We start from the raw sequence: 17,330 nt of genomic DNA on the forward strand, positions 1-17,330 counted from the left end.
CTATACTCTTTATTTAATGAATGAGATATGAAGAACGCATAGAGAATGTGGAAATTCTTTGTTTTCCTCCAATAAAAAAAGTGGGCGTAGCCAAAATCCGAATAGACACGATCGAGAATGGACTAAAGAGCGTTGTGGAAGCTCGAATGAGAGAAAAAAGAAATATATATTGTATCTTTATTTCTTACTTTTTTCTCTTTCTTTACCCCCAGTCCAAGCATTGTTAGTTATCCTAAGCGTTGTTAGACGTTGTTTGAATACTCAGTCTCTGACTACCCATGGTGCAATAAGCCTCGTGCTCTCTACCAAACGTAGTTAGTGCATAGAATATCAATCGATTCGTTAGGAACAAATTAAAACTGCAAGTTTTTTTGTGTATTGTGCTATATATTTCGCAATAATAATGGTCAAGATAGAGAATTTGGCTAATGAGGTAATTTGGACAATTCTGGCAAATAAGGATATTAGCATCAAGGACATCATAAATTTTAGTTCCACGTGCAAACAATTTCAGTACATAATCGGAGACAACATTCTCTGGAAGAGAAAGATTACTCAGATGTAAGTGTTTTATCTGTAAACTTTTTTGTTATTTCACATGATTGGTACATCGCATAAAAAGAAACTTTGCAAAAATCAAAAAAATTTACGCGAAAAAATCCTCTTTTGAAACATTTAAAATGATATCTGGCATTTAAAAAATTTCGAAATATGAATGTAATTTAAGAAATTGTATGATTAATTTGTACCATTAGTTTTTTTCAAAAAATTCACAAAATTTTTGTTAATATTTAAATAGAACTTTCTGAATAAAATCGCGTAAATTTTATTAATTTTAAAAACACAAGATGATAGAAAGTCTGTTATAGTTTAAAAGATTTATGAAAACTTAAAAGCTGTATAAAAAAATAATAGATTAATTTATTTGTCATCACTATCAATAACTATTTGTGCAAGATGTAAGAATAATAGCACAACTGTTAATGAGATGATTTTTCGTGCGAGAATAAATAAAAAACAAACTAGAAAACGCAAGAAGTAACTATTTTATACGAACTTTTGAGATTATATTTCAATTAAATAAGAAATATTAACATGCGTAAAATATTTTATATTATTATTAGTTTTAATAGATAATATATACATTATACATAATAAACACAAAAACTATGTGGTTAATAAATTATTAAGCCCACGTAGAAATTTTATACGAAACTTCGGTTTGATGATTGATGATTCACGTTGGATTTACTAATAAGTCAGATTATTTAAGGATCTACACAAGTAAGATTATTTAATATTATAAGAATCTAAAAAATTATTAATATTTTATTATAACAAAATAGTGTGTGTGTGTGTGTGTGTGTGTGTGTGTGTGTGTGTGTGTGTGTGTGTGTGTCCATCCACGTTTTTATCAAAATTTAAACGTTTCAAAAATTTTTTAAGCTACAACGTTCCAATTTGGCATACAAATAAAGTAGTACAACACTGTCAATTACTGTCATTTTTATAAAAATTTATACTGTAATTTCATACTTTAAAATTATATTTTGTCAAAAAATGTTTGCGGTTGCTCTAACTTTCATAAATTTTGACATATCAAGATAAAATATGTTACATGAATAGAGTTTATTAAAGAATTATTGGTATTGAGTTTGGCGAGGATTGGTGAAAGGATTTATTTTATGGATTATTTAATATAATTTTGAATTTTTTAGAAATGTGCATTTTTAATTCTCGCAAATTTTGACATATCAAAATATTTTTGATATCTCAAAATTAAAATAAATGTTTTGTACAACCTATTGATTAAAATAATTTCTTTAGTATTTTTAAGTAGTTCTCTCACAGTTTTGTCAATACATATAATAATTTTTTATTATAAAATAAATAACGCGCTAGCGCGCGTGGCTTGGCGTTTATTTTTTACCTTTTCTGGAAACGTAAGTTTTTAGGGATATTATATCATTATTTTTTAATGTTATAAAATTTTGTTTTTTATTTTCTATTTATTTAATTACCTTGTTTATTTAAAGTATATGTAACATTTTGTTCCTTATATTTTTTATATTGATACTTATTTGTAAATTCGGAAATATGTAAAAATCATTGTTATCTAATTGCATTTGTCGAGAATAGAAATACTGTAAAATATAGAATGCTTATTAAACTTTTTTTTATTCTCTCTATCTCTCTTCTTTCTTTCTCTTCAATATTATTTGTGTGTATGTGTTTTTGTAATTTATTGGTTGTGCGTGCGTGCGTGCGTGTGTGTGTGTATGTGTGTGAGTGTGTGTGCGCGCGCGCGCGCGCGTAATATAAAATTCGACGAAAATATATTTCGTCATGTTATAATAACAGTAGCATGCAAATTTTCTTACTACTTATAATGCTTTACCACAATCACGCCATACAATATTAGTTATACTAAAACATTGCATAAAACAAAATAAAATATATTTTTGTAAATATGTATTTGAAAATAGTGTTTTGCGGAAAACGTTTCACATTTCTTACAGACTTAATTAACATCTTAACAATTTCGATATATAAGATTATTGAACATCGTCAGTTTCTTCAATTTGATTTAAATACATACGAGTCGTTGTGTTCAATTTTTTTTAGTATGATTTTTAGTATGAAAATTAGTTAAAATATTTTCTGTTTAAATTTTAGATGGCCTTCTATAAAGAAATTCTATTACGACAACATGGGTAAATTACATCTCGCCAATATTGACATTGTAAAAGAAGGTTTTAAATGTAGGACAGAATTATTGCATTATGTGTCTCGCATGTCTAAGATGTATTATTACTGTAATGATCGATATCAAAACGGAGATATTTTCATAAAAGATATGAATGATTTAAAGCTCTGTCCGGATGAAGAAGAACACTCCATGAATTATTTTTTCATATTTGATGAACTTATTAGAATCGTATATACCCAAGATCCACGGTAAGACTAAATGTGAATTTTAAAACCATTAGCATATATAATAAATTAATGTATTAATCGCATAATAAATATTTACATATTTTTTTAGCCAATCCAATTTAACAGAAAGATACTACAGCATACAAATATTTCAATGCCTTAACAGATATATTTTTAAATTAAAATGTCAAAAATTTAAAAACACACCCAAAAAACAACGGCGTTTGGAGGATATAATTATCATGATATTACAATGGTATCATCCTGATAAATATATTACTAACTTACTTATAGATGAATTCATAGATAATTTAGTGCAAAAAGTATTAAAGTGTCTAAAAGATGAAAATCCCACGCATCCTTTATTATCAATATCAGTTGAACAATTCTCGATTTGGAAAAGTAATAATTCTGATAAGAATTATTGGAGCGAAGAGGACGCAAAGACGATTAAGCGTACACTCGATAAGACTATTATAACATTTGATTCCTATAAATTTTGGATGGAATTGAATCAAATAGATACGGACGCGTATGATTACACGGTATGTAATTTTTTTACACATATGATATTTTTTATTAGTTATAAATTATAATTATTAAAATTCTACATATAAATTTATAATGTAGGTATATGTGTATTATATACAGGATATTTCAGGAGGAATGGTAAACATTTTAAGACGTGATTGTACATATCATTTTAAGCAAAAAAGTTTATATAATAATTCTTTACATGATATTGACATTATAATTATCCTTATTATATCTTAACGCTTTTATTGTTTTTCTACAGATTAAAGAAAGAAAATTGAATTATAGCCATATGTATTGGATGTTAATGTATACCTGCGTGGCGAAAAAATTGGGCTTATATTTTGAAATATCAGCACACTTTCCGATGGGCTCTTTTTTTAACATCCATTTGGTTTGGCAACCTAGGTAATATATATAAAATTAACTTTCAGATTACTTTGATTCTGTTTTTCCTGGTATCTTATTACACGCATAAATAAATACACTCTAATAATTACATATATACATATAGATATATATAATATAAAAAAAGGGGACTTATAAATACCTCTAAAAGTTAATATTTTCCAGAAATTGTTAAATTATATTGTTCAAACATTCTAAAATGTAGATGAAAAAGTTATATTAATATAATAATCTTCAATTATGGTAGTATGACTTTTCTCTAGAACAGCAATTTTATAAGTGTGAGCTTATATTTCGTAGATTAATTCTTTGATATTTCTACTTCTATATACATCTATATGTCTATATACATTTACGTCTATATACATCTATGTGCAAAATGATTGATTGAAGTCGACAAGTGAATCATACGTATGATCTCATTTGTAAAATTTTAGATTAACTTGATCTGTTACAAAAATTAAAATCAACAATTAATTTTTTTAATACTTGTAGTCGATAGGATGTCGATAGGAGAGAGATATACGGGAAAGTAACTCTCTTAACTCTTTATTACCTTTAACTCGTAGAAACTCTTTATTATCATTACTCTTCTAAATTCTCAGAGAGAGAGACGCGTTCGACCGAACGGTCGCCGTTTATAAACACAGTTAAAACGCTTATTCTTTTAAATGAAGCCAATCACGGCATGGCACGTTTCGTCAAAAGTATACAATAAAGATCGAGGCAACGGACAGATAAGCATACACGAAAACACGACAATGACCCGACACGAAAATAATAACATAATACATATACTGGTGACTTATTCCACGGACATCCCGTTACATCAGATACCGCTAACATACTTGTTCAAAATAAAGATATTATATTTTATATACTTATTTTATTAGTTTAAGAAAATATATTAAATATAATAATATTAAAACAAAATCAAGCGAATTTTATACTTTCTGAAGAATTTTCACTTATTGCAAGATGGTAATGATACTAGATGTTTCTCTAAAGTCAAAAAATTTCCGTCTAAAATATTTTTTGGAATATATATTGTTTTCGAAACATTCAAATGTGCACATATAATTTAAATAAATACATATTTTGTAGTTCATATTTATAACATATTCATTAACTTTATATAACACTTACTCATAACATTTATTTTTACTTTACGAAACTCATGTATATACATATAATTTGTTTGAAATTATATATCTTTTTAATCCAATCATCTTTTTTTAGCGAAAATGTCGATGTATTAATCTTCGAGCTATAAACAATTAAAGACAAAGGCGTATTATGAGTTCACATTTAGCGGCGCATCTAGAGGCAATCGCGTAAAAAAACTATTTTGTACCACATTTATAGCATATTTATGCTACTCTCGATAAATATGCCCTTGGGTACATTAATTTGCGCCTCTAACTTTAGAGGCACGCATCTATCTCTTAGATGTGCCTCTTTATTAGAGGCACTTCTAAGAGATAAAGCAATAGTTTCTTTTTACAAAAAAAATTCCATATAAATTAAAAAAATTATCATTAAATGAATATTTGTTTAGAGCATCTACATTGTACTCGTACATGTGTAAATGAGCATGTTTCTTTATTGTTTATATAGGAATTGTGCAGAAAGTACTAAATGTTTTCGCATTTGGATACATGAAGATGAAGTGAAGATTTATGCCATAACAGAATGTTTACAGGTGCCTTATCCAAAAAAGATAACTTCAAAATTTGTAAGTAATTATTTATATACCATTTTGATTTAATCTTGTTTTCGACAGAAATTATTGTCTTGTTCATAAGTGGTTAATTCCATCAAATTTTTCATACGAAAACATGTAAAAAACGTATCTAAATACAGGAATGTATAACAGGAACTGTTTATAACTTTAGTTTTAGTTAGTAAAGATCTTGTTATGTGACTTGAGTTTATTTAATAACTTATAAATAAGAACTGCAACAATAGCTATCGATTATAAAATTTGGCAACTCTATCTAAATCTATTTTTTATTTTTTTCACACATTTGTAATTGAAATTTTGTGATTACAGATGATTTCGTGATTAATTCAAAATTTAATAACTGTTTTCTTCTTTTTAAGATAACGGAAGTTTTAATGGAAATTTTGGGTTACTATTGTTTGTGGCCAATGGACAAACCCTTTCATCAAGCAATATCTTCACCGCTGAGAAACTATGAAGTGGTAAGAAAATTGCATTCACTCAATGTAAATATTACACATTAAAGACATTTTATTATTTTAAGTAACAAATTAGTATATAATTAAACATATAATCTTACTAATTATTTCGAATCCAAATTATTACATCAAAATATTTAAATAATATAATAAAAACATTAATTATGTGTTAATTTTTCAGTCAATATGTACTCCATCAGATCAAGAAGTTTACGAACAAAGATCGCCTGATGTAAAATATGCAATTGGATTGACTGTTAGACATAGACATATATATAAGCATAATATAATTAAAGACATTGCTGGTGTCATAATAGGATGGCACAACGAATGCCGAATTGAACGTTTTCAGGATCCTTCGCGATACTGTAATCAGTATTACTTTAGAAGCCAAAATTACCGGTATAACATCGATAATTGGCAATCGCAACCATACTACGTTTTGTTACTTGATAATGACCTGTGTTATGTGCCACAAAGTACGTATTATTATGCTTCATTTTAAGTTATATTTGTATTTTATTCTGTGATATATTTATTTGTATTACATAGAATGATACATTTTTTATTTCATTTTTTATTTTTATTTTATTTTTTTCTATTTTAGGCGTTATATCGATATGCACCTCAGAATGGATCAATAATGTAGAAATTGGAAAATATTTCTGTAAATTCGAAGGTACTCATTATGTGCCAAACGAAATGCTACGGAAACATTATCCGAGCGATGCCGCAGTCGTTCGCGAAATATTGAGTAATATTTAATTATAATATTAGGAATATATTAATTAGGAATATAATAATTTAGTATTAGAAATATTGAAATGAGTTTTAAATGTGTATATAGCAGGCCATTTCAAATCAATGACTTTTTTCCCCGTCCATTTTTTATATGCTTCATTTTTTTCATGTTTTTGTAACTATTGAAAGTAGCTTCCATGAATTTTTTAAAATTTTTATCTCGATTTTTAAATTATACATTTTTAAAAAATTGATTTTAAAAATTTCAAATACCCACACAGCACATGTAAATTCCGAGAATGTTCTGAGAATATCACAAAAGTATATTGCGTATGTTCTAGGAACATTCGAAATACATATACTGCGATATACTGAGTATGTACTAAGAATGCTACTATGTCCGATTTTTCCTGCTTCTCAGTACATACTGAAAATATCTTTTAGTATATAATAAGTATATCTATAGAATGTCTTGAGTATGACATTGGTATATACATATATGTACTAATAATGTACTAATAATATACTCAAGACATTCTATAGATTAACTTATATTTTCTATATTTTATATATAAATATAAATGATATATGTTACCGTAAACACCCCATATTTGTTTTTTCATATACTTACTAGTAAAAATATGCAAATTTTGACTACTAAGTATACGGAAAAACAGATTTCGAGTGTTTACGGTACATATATATATATAATCCACTTATATTTATACTATAAATTTAACTATAAATTTTACTATAAATAAAAAAAATTTGTGTAAAATATTAACATTTTGTTCACACATGAAATCTTTTTATTCAAATTCCTTAAATATATGTTATAATTGCACATATATTATTTGAACGTATAATTGCACTTTTATATTTTTTTATATAAACATTTTACTTATTATTATTTATTATTATATATATGTATATAATTAATTTCACATAAGAATACATTTAATAATATCTAACATATATTTAATAAGCTATATGTTGTTACTGAAATTAACTTTTAAAATCATTTTAAAAATTGTAACGGTCGCTTTTCGCGAGCTCGGAATAACTCGGTCGGGATCAGGGCTCGTAAAAAGGGTGAGACAACGAACGTAGCATTTCGGTAACAGATGTAATTTATTAATTTAGGTGTCTGTATGTACAAGTGTTCGTGCGTGTGTGTGTGTGGGTGTGTAACGCCGGTCGTTAAAGCCCGTGTATTATGCGGGTCTTTAAATCGCTTCGGAGTGTTTACGTCGCCCGCTAGACGCGGGGTCGGTGCGGCGCGCGGGGCGCTCGGTGTTGTCGCGACGCGAGTCGGCGCGGGTAGAAAAACGCGTCAGCTGAGAGCGGCCGCTCTCTTCGATATATCGAAGAGAGCGCAATCGAACGGCGCGCGTATGAGTCGGCCGGATTTCGCGGACCGTGATTTCGGCGTGGACGCGACGGCTCGGCGTGTCACGGCCGTCCGTATGGGTTGCGGGGGGAGGAACGCACTGACGGTCGAGAACCCTCGACGAAGGCGGCGGAGCTCCACCCGCTGACGTCAGCGCGCTTTTTGCGGGGCGCGGTCGGAACCCCGGACTCCCGAGAATATCTCGGGGGAGACAGAGTACACTCTACCTCGAAGTCGGGGAACGGTGGAAGCGGAAGCCGGAAGTTCGGAGCACGGAGATTATCTCCGCAGAGGCAGCGTACGCGTCTACCTCGGTCTCTTATTCCGGGCGGAAGGATTCTCCGATACGACGGAGTCGGAACGGTATCTGAGAGAGCTCTTATCGCGAGCTCTCTTTTTATATGGATCGAGTAACGGGATCGGAGGCTGGATCGAAGGAGAGGGAGTGGGGGTGATAATCCTCGGCTTATTTCGGCGCGCGTCGGGCATTTTCGGGGAACCGTGTTTAACGGTTGAATAATTAAATGTGGCGCTCAGCGCCTGCTGCCCTGCCCGGCCGGTGTTCGCCGGGCGCAGCCTTCCGACGGATGGACGGTCGGGAACGACGCGGGGGCGTCGTTACAAAATTAATTGCAGTAATAACTTAGCTCTTACTTAATCGCACACTATATAATTAAAATATGTTATAAAACTCACTTGATTTTTGCGAATCCAGAGTTTCACTTTTATTTTTTACATATCCCATCTATATATATATATATGTGTGTATATGCGGAGATACTTTTTCTTTAGAAAGATTCTGCAGAGATCACAAAGTGATAATTGATATAATAAACGACAATTGATAATGACGTCCTTTTTTTGTGCAAATAACGCTGTAACATATAATGAGAACTTCATATAAGAATACATATATTAATATATATTAGTTGTTACTGCAATTAACTTTTAAAACGGTTTTAAAAGCCTAGTTAACATATTATTTTATATGTATGCAATATCTTTCATTCATTATCAATGTGTAATATACAAATATAGAGTATTGGCATACATTAGTCTTTTAAGATCGTTCTAAAAGTTAATTGCAGTAACAATTAGCTTACTTAATCGTACACACTATATAATTAAAATATGTTATAAAACTCACTTGATTTTTGAATCCAGAGTTTCACTTTTATTTTTCACATTTACATCTCATCTATATACATATGTATATATGTGTATGCGGAGAACACTTTTTCTTTAGAAAGATTCTGCAGAGATCACAAAATGATAATTGATATAATAAACGACAATTAATAATGACGTCCTTTTTTGTGCAAATGCTGTAACATAATAATAAGAATTTCACATAAAAATACATATTTTTGATTGACATTATAATATTCGATTGTGAGGTTATAATTTGCATTAATGAAGTTAATTTGTGTGTTTATAATTATGAAGTATTAATAAATCATTGAATAGCTTTTATAAAATACCCTTTTTACATTTAATTTATTTGAAAATAAAAAGGATTACCTGCGATTAATCACAATCGTAATATAATTGCACCAGATTGCACATAGCACTTGCACGTGGTCAGTGAAGAAGAACAAGGAAAAGACAAATGACGGCAATAGCGGAAATTACGTATCCAAAATGGCATACATATTCGCTCATAAGTAAAAATGCGCGTAATTCAATAGTATATTATGAGAATATACGAAAAATAATATATTATAAGAGATATTAAAAGTACATTCTGAGAATATACGAGAATATACGAAAAATAATATACTACACAAGATGTTCTGATAATATCCCGAGAATATACGAAAAATAATATACTACACAAGATATTATAGAGATGTTCTCAGTATATTACGTACAGTACGTACATTCACAGAATGAATATAGAATATTCGTACGATATCATGTGCTGTGTGGGTATCTATAACTTAAAAAAAAATATTATTATTAAAAAGGTGGTTATCTTTTTCTTTGAATATATTTTTCTAAACAAATATTGATAAATTAAAAGAAGAAAAGAACCACGCACTAATTATATTTAAAAAGTGGCCGCCGTTAAAATCGATCAAAAGTATGGAAAAGTGTACTTTGTGTGATGCTGATCAGAAATTCAAATAGCACGACCTTCAAATATGCTAGTTTTTAAGCTACGAGCCCATAAATGTAATATTTTTGCTCATTTTTAGATAAAAAATAGAAAACTGTGAGTTCGCAGTTTAAAAACTAGCATATTTTGAAGATCATGCCCATTTGAACTTTTGATTCGCATCACACAAAGTACATTTTTTCATATTTTTGGTCGATTTTAACGACGGCCACTTTTTTCACATAATTAGTATGTGGTCCATAAAAAGGAAATACTTATTTTATAGATCGGAATAGTGCAAAATACCAAAAAGTGCGATTTAAAAAAAAAATTGAAAAAAAAAATCGAAAAATATCGAAAATATCTGAATCCCCTCTGCGTCAATAGCTACAAAATTTTGTTTTTAAGTCTAAAATGTTATAAATTTTTTTGAAAAGAATTTAAGAGGTTTTATTGAGGAAAAAAAGAATATTTTGATAGAGATAAGGCTCAGTTATATTCGAATAAAGGATTAAAGGAATAGGCTAATAAGAGCCGGTGCGTCGGAAATAAGAACGCAAAATTTTGTATACTTATTCTTTATTTCTTTAGAACGTTTCGGTCCTTTTTTTGGACCATCTTCAGCTTAATGTGTGATACAATCTGATGTATAATATAATACTCATTATTATATTATATTATAGAGAAAATATCTGAATCCTCTCTTCGTCAATACCTCAAAATTTTTGTTTTTAAGTCTAAAATTTATACATTTTTTTTTTTAATGCGACTTTGGCCCGATATTTTTCTCAAAAATATCTTTTTAGGGGGGTCAGAAAGGAATATAGGAATTAAAATTATGAAGCAAAATTCGTGCCCCGTGCACATTATACAAGTTTTAGCGAAAAAAATTAATTTTCGCTATAACACTGTAACATCCGCGTATGGCTCTCGTAGCCAATTTATATCCAATTAATATATATTTCTTGAAAAAATTCGAAAAAATCTCATTGAAGAAAAAAAATTTTTCGGTTAAAATTGACTAAAACACTATTAAATATTATAAAATTTTTTTATAATTTTTTCAATATTTTTTTGAAAAATACATTCAAAAACAAAAAATTACCATTTTTTTATAAACAATATTTTTATTTCTCTTCAAGTTATAGATATTTGAAATTTAAAATCAATTAAAAAAAAATGTATACATATAACTCGAAAATCGATAGAGATAAAAATCTTAAAAAATTCATAGAAGCTACTTTCAATAGATACATAAATATGAAAAAAATGAAGCAAATAAAAAATGGTCGGAGAAAAAAGTTGTTGATTCGGTATGGAATATACAAATACACATATACATATATTATTCACTCAATCGATCAATCGAATGAATCAAACTTTTCTCGGAAGTTTAAAAGAATAATATTGCCTGTATTTCATTATGTCAACTGATTTTTGCGCTATGGGCAACTGTTATAATTAAGATCGTATATCTATATTATTTTATTCTATTTTATTTTGCATTACATACATATAAACGAGAAAATGGATCAAAAATAGGTCTATATTACGATTACTACTGTAAATCAGAGCAGCGGGACTAGGTTGTAATGAACGAGACAGTTGCCTGTAAAAAATTTGAAGGAACACATAAACGGCAATACACACTGATAATCGTGTGTATTAATAAGCCACCTGCTTATTCTGTTTGATGTTTTGAAGATTCGAAGTTTGATGTACCTATTCAGCCTTACTCCACCACTATATTTTTCACAACCATTTTTTTTACAACTTTGAAATTTTGTATTTTGAAAACGAAGCAGTTTAGGGCATATGTATATACAATGTTTTCTTCATATAATATGTCAAATAATCCATTTTCTCGATAATTTCTAGATATAGTAGTTCTGAGAATATTGGAGTTTATCGAAAGAAATACATTAAAACTGTGAGTAATCCCTTCTGAGAAGATGCGTTGTGTGCAATCGATAATAAGTAAAAACACTTTGCCAGCTATATTCTTCTTTTCTTGATTATGTTTCATAAGTGTCTTAAATATATTATTATACCAAAATGCGAAACCATTCGATTCTTTCATTGAGACATTTTCTTGTAGCAACGAGTAATCTGCTCTCGCAATATTCTGACACATTTTGATTTTCATTTTAATTAATTTCATGTTTATCAGACTGATAAGGAAATAGTTGTTACTATTAACATTTGTGCAAAATATAACATTTTATAATTTTCTTTTTCAAATCGTTAACGTCAATTTGTTGCATTGTGATTTTTTTACTTGTGTGTGCTAGCAAGGTTTGAACAAGAGAACAAAAGAATTTCATGCGACGTCTGCTTTGATTATAATATAAATGTTATAATTACATATTTTCTTTCTCTAATCGCTGCCTAAAGTTTTAAATAAATTTTTCAGCATCATATTGACTGGCCTCATCATCTCTTTGAACAGGATTTTGCAAAATCTCACTTCTGTTTGGAGAAATCTAGTAGAATATCGTAACGGTTTATTAAATGCTTCACAAAACTATATATGTGTCTATCACTTGTTTCCTATTTTTTTAATTGAATTCGAATGCTTTCTGACAAAGTGGCTCCAAGATAATAGCGTTCCTCAATGCTTTCCACTCTCGATACTATTTATATAATTGTTTGTCAGTAGTAAGTGGGCATGTGTATGGCCCGTCATAACAAACCCCCACCACTCGGCCACTGGCATCGGCCCCCCACCACTCGGTTACTGACGCTGTCAGATATGGTCCGTCAAACTAACCCTCACCACTCGGCCGTTGACTCTAGAGAGGGGAATGGTGGGGGGAATGCCGATTGGTCCCGCCGGTGAGACAAAAAAAGGGTAATAAAACGTATTTGCATAGGTCCCGGTGCGTCGAAGGAAATCTTCGATAATAAATACGGTAAGAAATAATTGAAAAGGAAGAGATTACGCAATATTATATTTAAGTAGACGACTAATGACATGACAGAGGGGTGACAAAATTATCCGACAAAATAACGATAAAATGCTGAAGTCGCCGTGGTATACCGAAATCATTGTAGGGAGTATGACATCCCCGTCTACCTCTTGCGGTAGAGCGAATGGGCACCGACGTCCATGTATAGCGCTGAAAAAAGTTAACACAAGCATTTATTTCGGCCGAGCGCTTACTCAGCGTCGCATTGCCAAATATCGTCGATAACAAAGGAAACAAAAAGATATACAAAAAATATAATCGGCCAGCGTCCGTAATTATGGCTAACCGATTACTCAACGTCACATTGACGGGTACTATCGGCACCTCAGGTAACAAAAAGAGTTCTAATAAAAAACACGTGCATTAGCATTCTAGTAAACAATATAGTTAGGAAGTGCAGCATGGACATTTGTTGGATAATAAAACAGATATGATCAGGCATGGGAGTCTGAGACGCAATATTGAGACAGCTGATGTTATCGAGGTCGTAAATTACCCTAAAGTTTTTTAAAAGATCGAGTTTCTGTTTTGCTATGAGGTTAGAGAATGTGAGAAAAATAACAAAAAGTACAAGTAAAAAGTTTCACACACATTTATTATTACTAATTCTTCATATAAATTGATATTACAAATACATAAAGTTTAAAACGATACATAAAAGTATTTTATTGAAATTACTGAATTACATATGATATCAGTTAGCAACTACGTTAACATGCTTCTTACTTCAACGAAGAAAAATTTTGCGAAATAAATGTACGACTAATCGGTCGTTGTGTTCGCAATTTTCGGTAAAAAGAGTAAGAAACTGATTAAGATCGTAACCGACAGACATATAATATAGAAATACACAGCTATATTGTCCGCAAGTTTGTGAAAAAAATCCTTGTAGTTGTCGAGTGTTCCATCGGTGGATGATGGAGTTTCGTCGAAGACGAAGGAGAAATCCGGGCTCCAGGGGTGGTATTCCATAGCTGTCGAAGTAGGTGCCTGTTTCGTGTTCATCGAGGAAAAAGGCGACCCAATGTTCTCCAGGTCGATTATGATCGTCTGTATTAGCGACGACAGCCGTCGACCTCGTCCACACTCGGAACTCTGTCGGCGGGATAGACACCCGCATGCCTGACATCGATATGGCTCAATGCTCATAGAATTTCGCAAGAGTTCATTTTTTTGGTACAACGACGAACGCGTGGATCCTGGTATTATTTGAATAACTTCGGTTTTTATTTCTCCCGCTGTAACTTTTTCGCTCGTCAATTTGAGCTTCGCAAGTCTTTCTTCTTTTTCTTCTTTTTTTTCAATCGCCTGCTCGGCTCTCGACAATTTTTTTTATCTCTAATACATTATCCGTTTGAGCTTTAATATTATGAATTAGAACGGAATTGCCATTTACGTTGCTAGCAGAATAATCCTTGTCGCAGCTGGTTTTCACGCTTTCGTAGCTGACGTCGTCGTCGCTGTCACTCAATCGATAATTTTCGGGGGAACTACAAGTATCGGGTTGACTTACGCTGAGAGTATCGCTGCTGCCGTTATTATTTTGATCGAGTAGCTAAAGTTTCAATTTGTAAACGTTATGTAACGCGCAATGAAAGATTTTTCGAATTCCGTGATGAGCGCAATATTGTCCGCACTCTTCATCTAACATTAGATTTTTGAATGCTGGAGAGATACCTTCCAAATTATATATCTCTCTGGAAAGTAGATTTCGCAAGTAGTGTGCTTTTTCACTGCCTCTAACGTAAATGTGACGCGTGTGCCTTATAATTTCACATAAATGCAATGTAAAATATTTTGGATTAGTCTCGCCGTCGAACCATTCGATCCCATGATAATTTCGTGTGAGCCAGCAGTTTTGTCGTCTTACTTTTTCGGGTAATTCAGTGAACGGATGCGGCGGCATCATAATCCAATGGTCGACGATCGACGCGTTAATCGCAACAACCGCGACTTCCTTGGGAAGAAACTTCTCGCTCGCATCGCGGAAGCCTTGTATGTCGATGACTATATCCATATTGCGAAGAAAAAACTTATACGTTTTGTTGACGAGGTTTAAGTTTTTCACGATCCGTCGACGAGAGCGTCTCAAAAGAAACTGATATTTCTTTTCGTTACATTATAAGTTTTTTTCTCGTGAAACGCATCGGTGAATGAAAGTAAAGGAGGGTGGGGATAAGAAAAATACGTAAAAATTTTTAATCGAATATGCTGCAACGAGAAGCATACCGTGATAAAAAATTTAACCGGAAAAATCGACAATGACTTGACGAGACGTGTCGATTTCTATTACATTATCAAATTCTGCGTAAACAATACAGTTAATTGTCTCGGTGAGCGCCTTTTCGAAACGTACCTCTAATCGTAAACTACCGTGTCTCACGAGATTCCAATGACCGGCGCAATTAGCGGACAAATCAGGTGTGAGATCAAAAGCAAAAAGAGTGTATCCCTTGGAATAATCATCTCTACTTGTAGAATTTCCCTCGTTTAAGAAATAGATGCCCGTTCCCGAAAAGAGGGTTTGATAAGCATCGACGTAAAGCGGTTCTTCCGGCGAGAAAATCGGCTGTAACGGTCTACTAGGAATTTGTGTACCGTCGACGTACAGAGAGAAGAAAATGCTGCAATTTTTAAAATTAAACGGATTTAATTTTCTATCTCCATTAAATGCTTTGTTATTAACGAAACCGACTATTATTCGTTTCGGCAGTTGTCCGAGTATTACGTTATCTAATGATTCCCCCACAACACCACTGTGAATCGTAAATGTTTTAATCTCGACTCTCGTAAGCGGATATTTAGCCGTAACTTTACTCACCATTCTAGCATGTGCGAGTAACACTCCGGCACTTAGTTTCGCTCTTCTCACTAGCAAACTGGCATCGAGAATATATATTTTCGACATGCTGTTGCTTTCCATGAGACAAAATGAATCTTTCGAGCGGACGAGTCTTAATCTTACTTCCACGCCGTTAATTAAGAATTTGTCTTGATTGAAAACGTCGCAATGCAGATGTCCTATAAGATCTATCGCTCGCCCATTGCGAATGTAATGGGCGCGTCTCACGAGAGCGGTATTGCCTTTCGATTCCAGCGATTCGTCCATGCGACCCGGTGTGTCCGCGTCCCATAGACACGAGGTTAGATGGGAAGTTTTTGCGGAAGAGGAATAATTTAACAATGCCTCGATGTACGCGCGGTACGCGTAAGCGTTGTTTGGAGGCGACACGAGCTTTTGATTGAAATACACGTCGATCTGATTGAAGACGGAATGAAGTAAATGATTTACGGGTCCTACGACGGTCTCTGCGGCTGCGCCGGTTGTTCCTGGAGCTCGAGCCGTTGAATCGTCGCCCGATTTCACGCGCACGCGAAGATACAGCAGGGTATGCGTGAGATCTAGATATTCTTCTCCGTGACCAGGGACGACGAATACTATTGGTGAATCGTCTGAGAGAGAGGTCACGGGTTTGTAATGAATCCATTGCGAGCTCTCGATACTAGTCTGCGTAGGCGGTAAAGAAAAGAGATCAAGTTCGCTCTTTAAACACTCGTTCGAATGCGTGTGAAGAAAAGACATACTTCACTAACAATTGTTTCGTCGTTGTTGTCTTCGTCGTGGTTAAATGTGCGTGAATTAAAATAGCGTTGTTTAAGAAAATATATCATATACTGTACGTTTTTTGCCAATTTTACGTCGTTTCGCAGTTGTGTTGAGTCTTTTTACCCTCGTACGGGTTTTCTTCCTCTTATTCTTCGAAGATTTCATTTTCTTTTTTGCCTAGATTTTCGATAAACTTTTCTTATTCGAGAGACGACGTTTAACGATGCGCGTGTCAAGCAAAGGGGAAATGAGCTACGTATATTTTCGCATCCGATTTATATCCCGAACCTTTCATGAGGCTAGTTATTTTTTCTTTAGCCTGTCTTTTGAGATTGTTATGCGATTCTTTAAAACGATGTTTGGCCGCTACCTTGAACGGTGTATTGTTTTCTACATCATCGATTATATTAACGCCCGCGCGAGTAGATATACTATGAGAGTTCT

The 17,330-nt window shown here is 32.2% G+C and overlaps 2 protein-coding genes and 1 long non-coding RNA gene across 3 annotated transcripts; 1 reads left to right on the plus strand and 2 right to left on the minus strand.

Moving 5' to 3' along the window:
* Positions 1-403: 403 nt before the first annotated feature.
* Positions 404-6,846, plus strand: LOC145935251 (uncharacterized). Its single transcript, XM_083036396.1, has 5 exons — positions 404-561; positions 5,497-5,614; positions 5,983-6,084; positions 6,263-6,560; positions 6,689-6,846. Exons 1-5 carry the CDS (start codon positions 404-406, stop codon positions 6,844-6,846), a joined length of 834 nt encoding a protein of 277 aa, XP_082892522.1.
* Positions 6,847-8,914: 2,068 nt separating this feature from the next.
* Positions 8,915-9,821, minus strand: LOC145935470 (uncharacterized). Its single transcript, XR_014425227.1, has 3 exons — positions 9,734-9,821; positions 9,360-9,537; positions 8,915-9,087 (listed from the first exon to the last, which is right to left on the minus strand). It is a non-coding gene; the product is annotated as an uncharacterized LOC145935470 (long non-coding RNA).
* Positions 9,822-15,521: 5,700 nt separating this feature from the next.
* LOC145935252 (uncharacterized protein F54H12.2-like) lies at positions 15,522-16,862 on the minus strand. Its single transcript, XM_083036397.1, has 2 exons — positions 15,966-16,862; positions 15,522-15,848 (listed from the first exon to the last, which is right to left on the minus strand). Exons 1-2 carry the CDS (start codon positions 16,860-16,862, stop codon positions 15,522-15,524), a joined length of 1,224 nt encoding a protein of 407 aa, XP_082892523.1.
* Positions 16,863-17,330: the final 468 nt, after the last annotated feature.

This window comes from Prenolepis imparis, unplaced genomic scaffold (genome assembly GCF_030444845.1).
Source record: "Prenolepis imparis isolate NDT839.2.m4 unplaced genomic scaffold, iyPreImpa1.0 SCAF_4, whole genome shotgun sequence".
Lineage (NCBI taxonomy): Eukaryota > Metazoa > Arthropoda > Insecta > Hymenoptera > Formicidae > Prenolepis > Prenolepis imparis.

Excerpts from the sequence above, each read along its gene's own strand:
- LOC145935251 (XM_083036396.1), top strand. The coding sequence starts at position 404 with ATGGTCAAGATAGAGAATTTGGCTAATGAGGTAATTTGGACAATTCTG. Across the intron at positions 562-5,496 it reads AAGAGAAAGATTACTCAGAT|GAATTGTGCAGAAAGTACTA; the intron begins GTAAGTGTTTTA and ends TTGTTTATATAG. Across the intron at positions 6,085-6,262 it reads CGCTGAGAAACTATGAAGTG|TCAATATGTACTCCATCAGA; the intron begins GTAAGAAAATTG and ends TTAATTTTTCAG.
- LOC145935252 (XM_083036397.1), bottom strand. The coding sequence starts at position 16,862 with ATGTCTTTTCTTCACACGCATTCGAACGAGTGTTTAAAGAGCGAACTT. Across the intron at positions 15,849-15,965 it reads AACGAATAATAGTCGGTTTC|CCGATTTTCTCGCCGGAAGA; the intron begins GTTAATAACAAA and ends AGACCGTTACAG.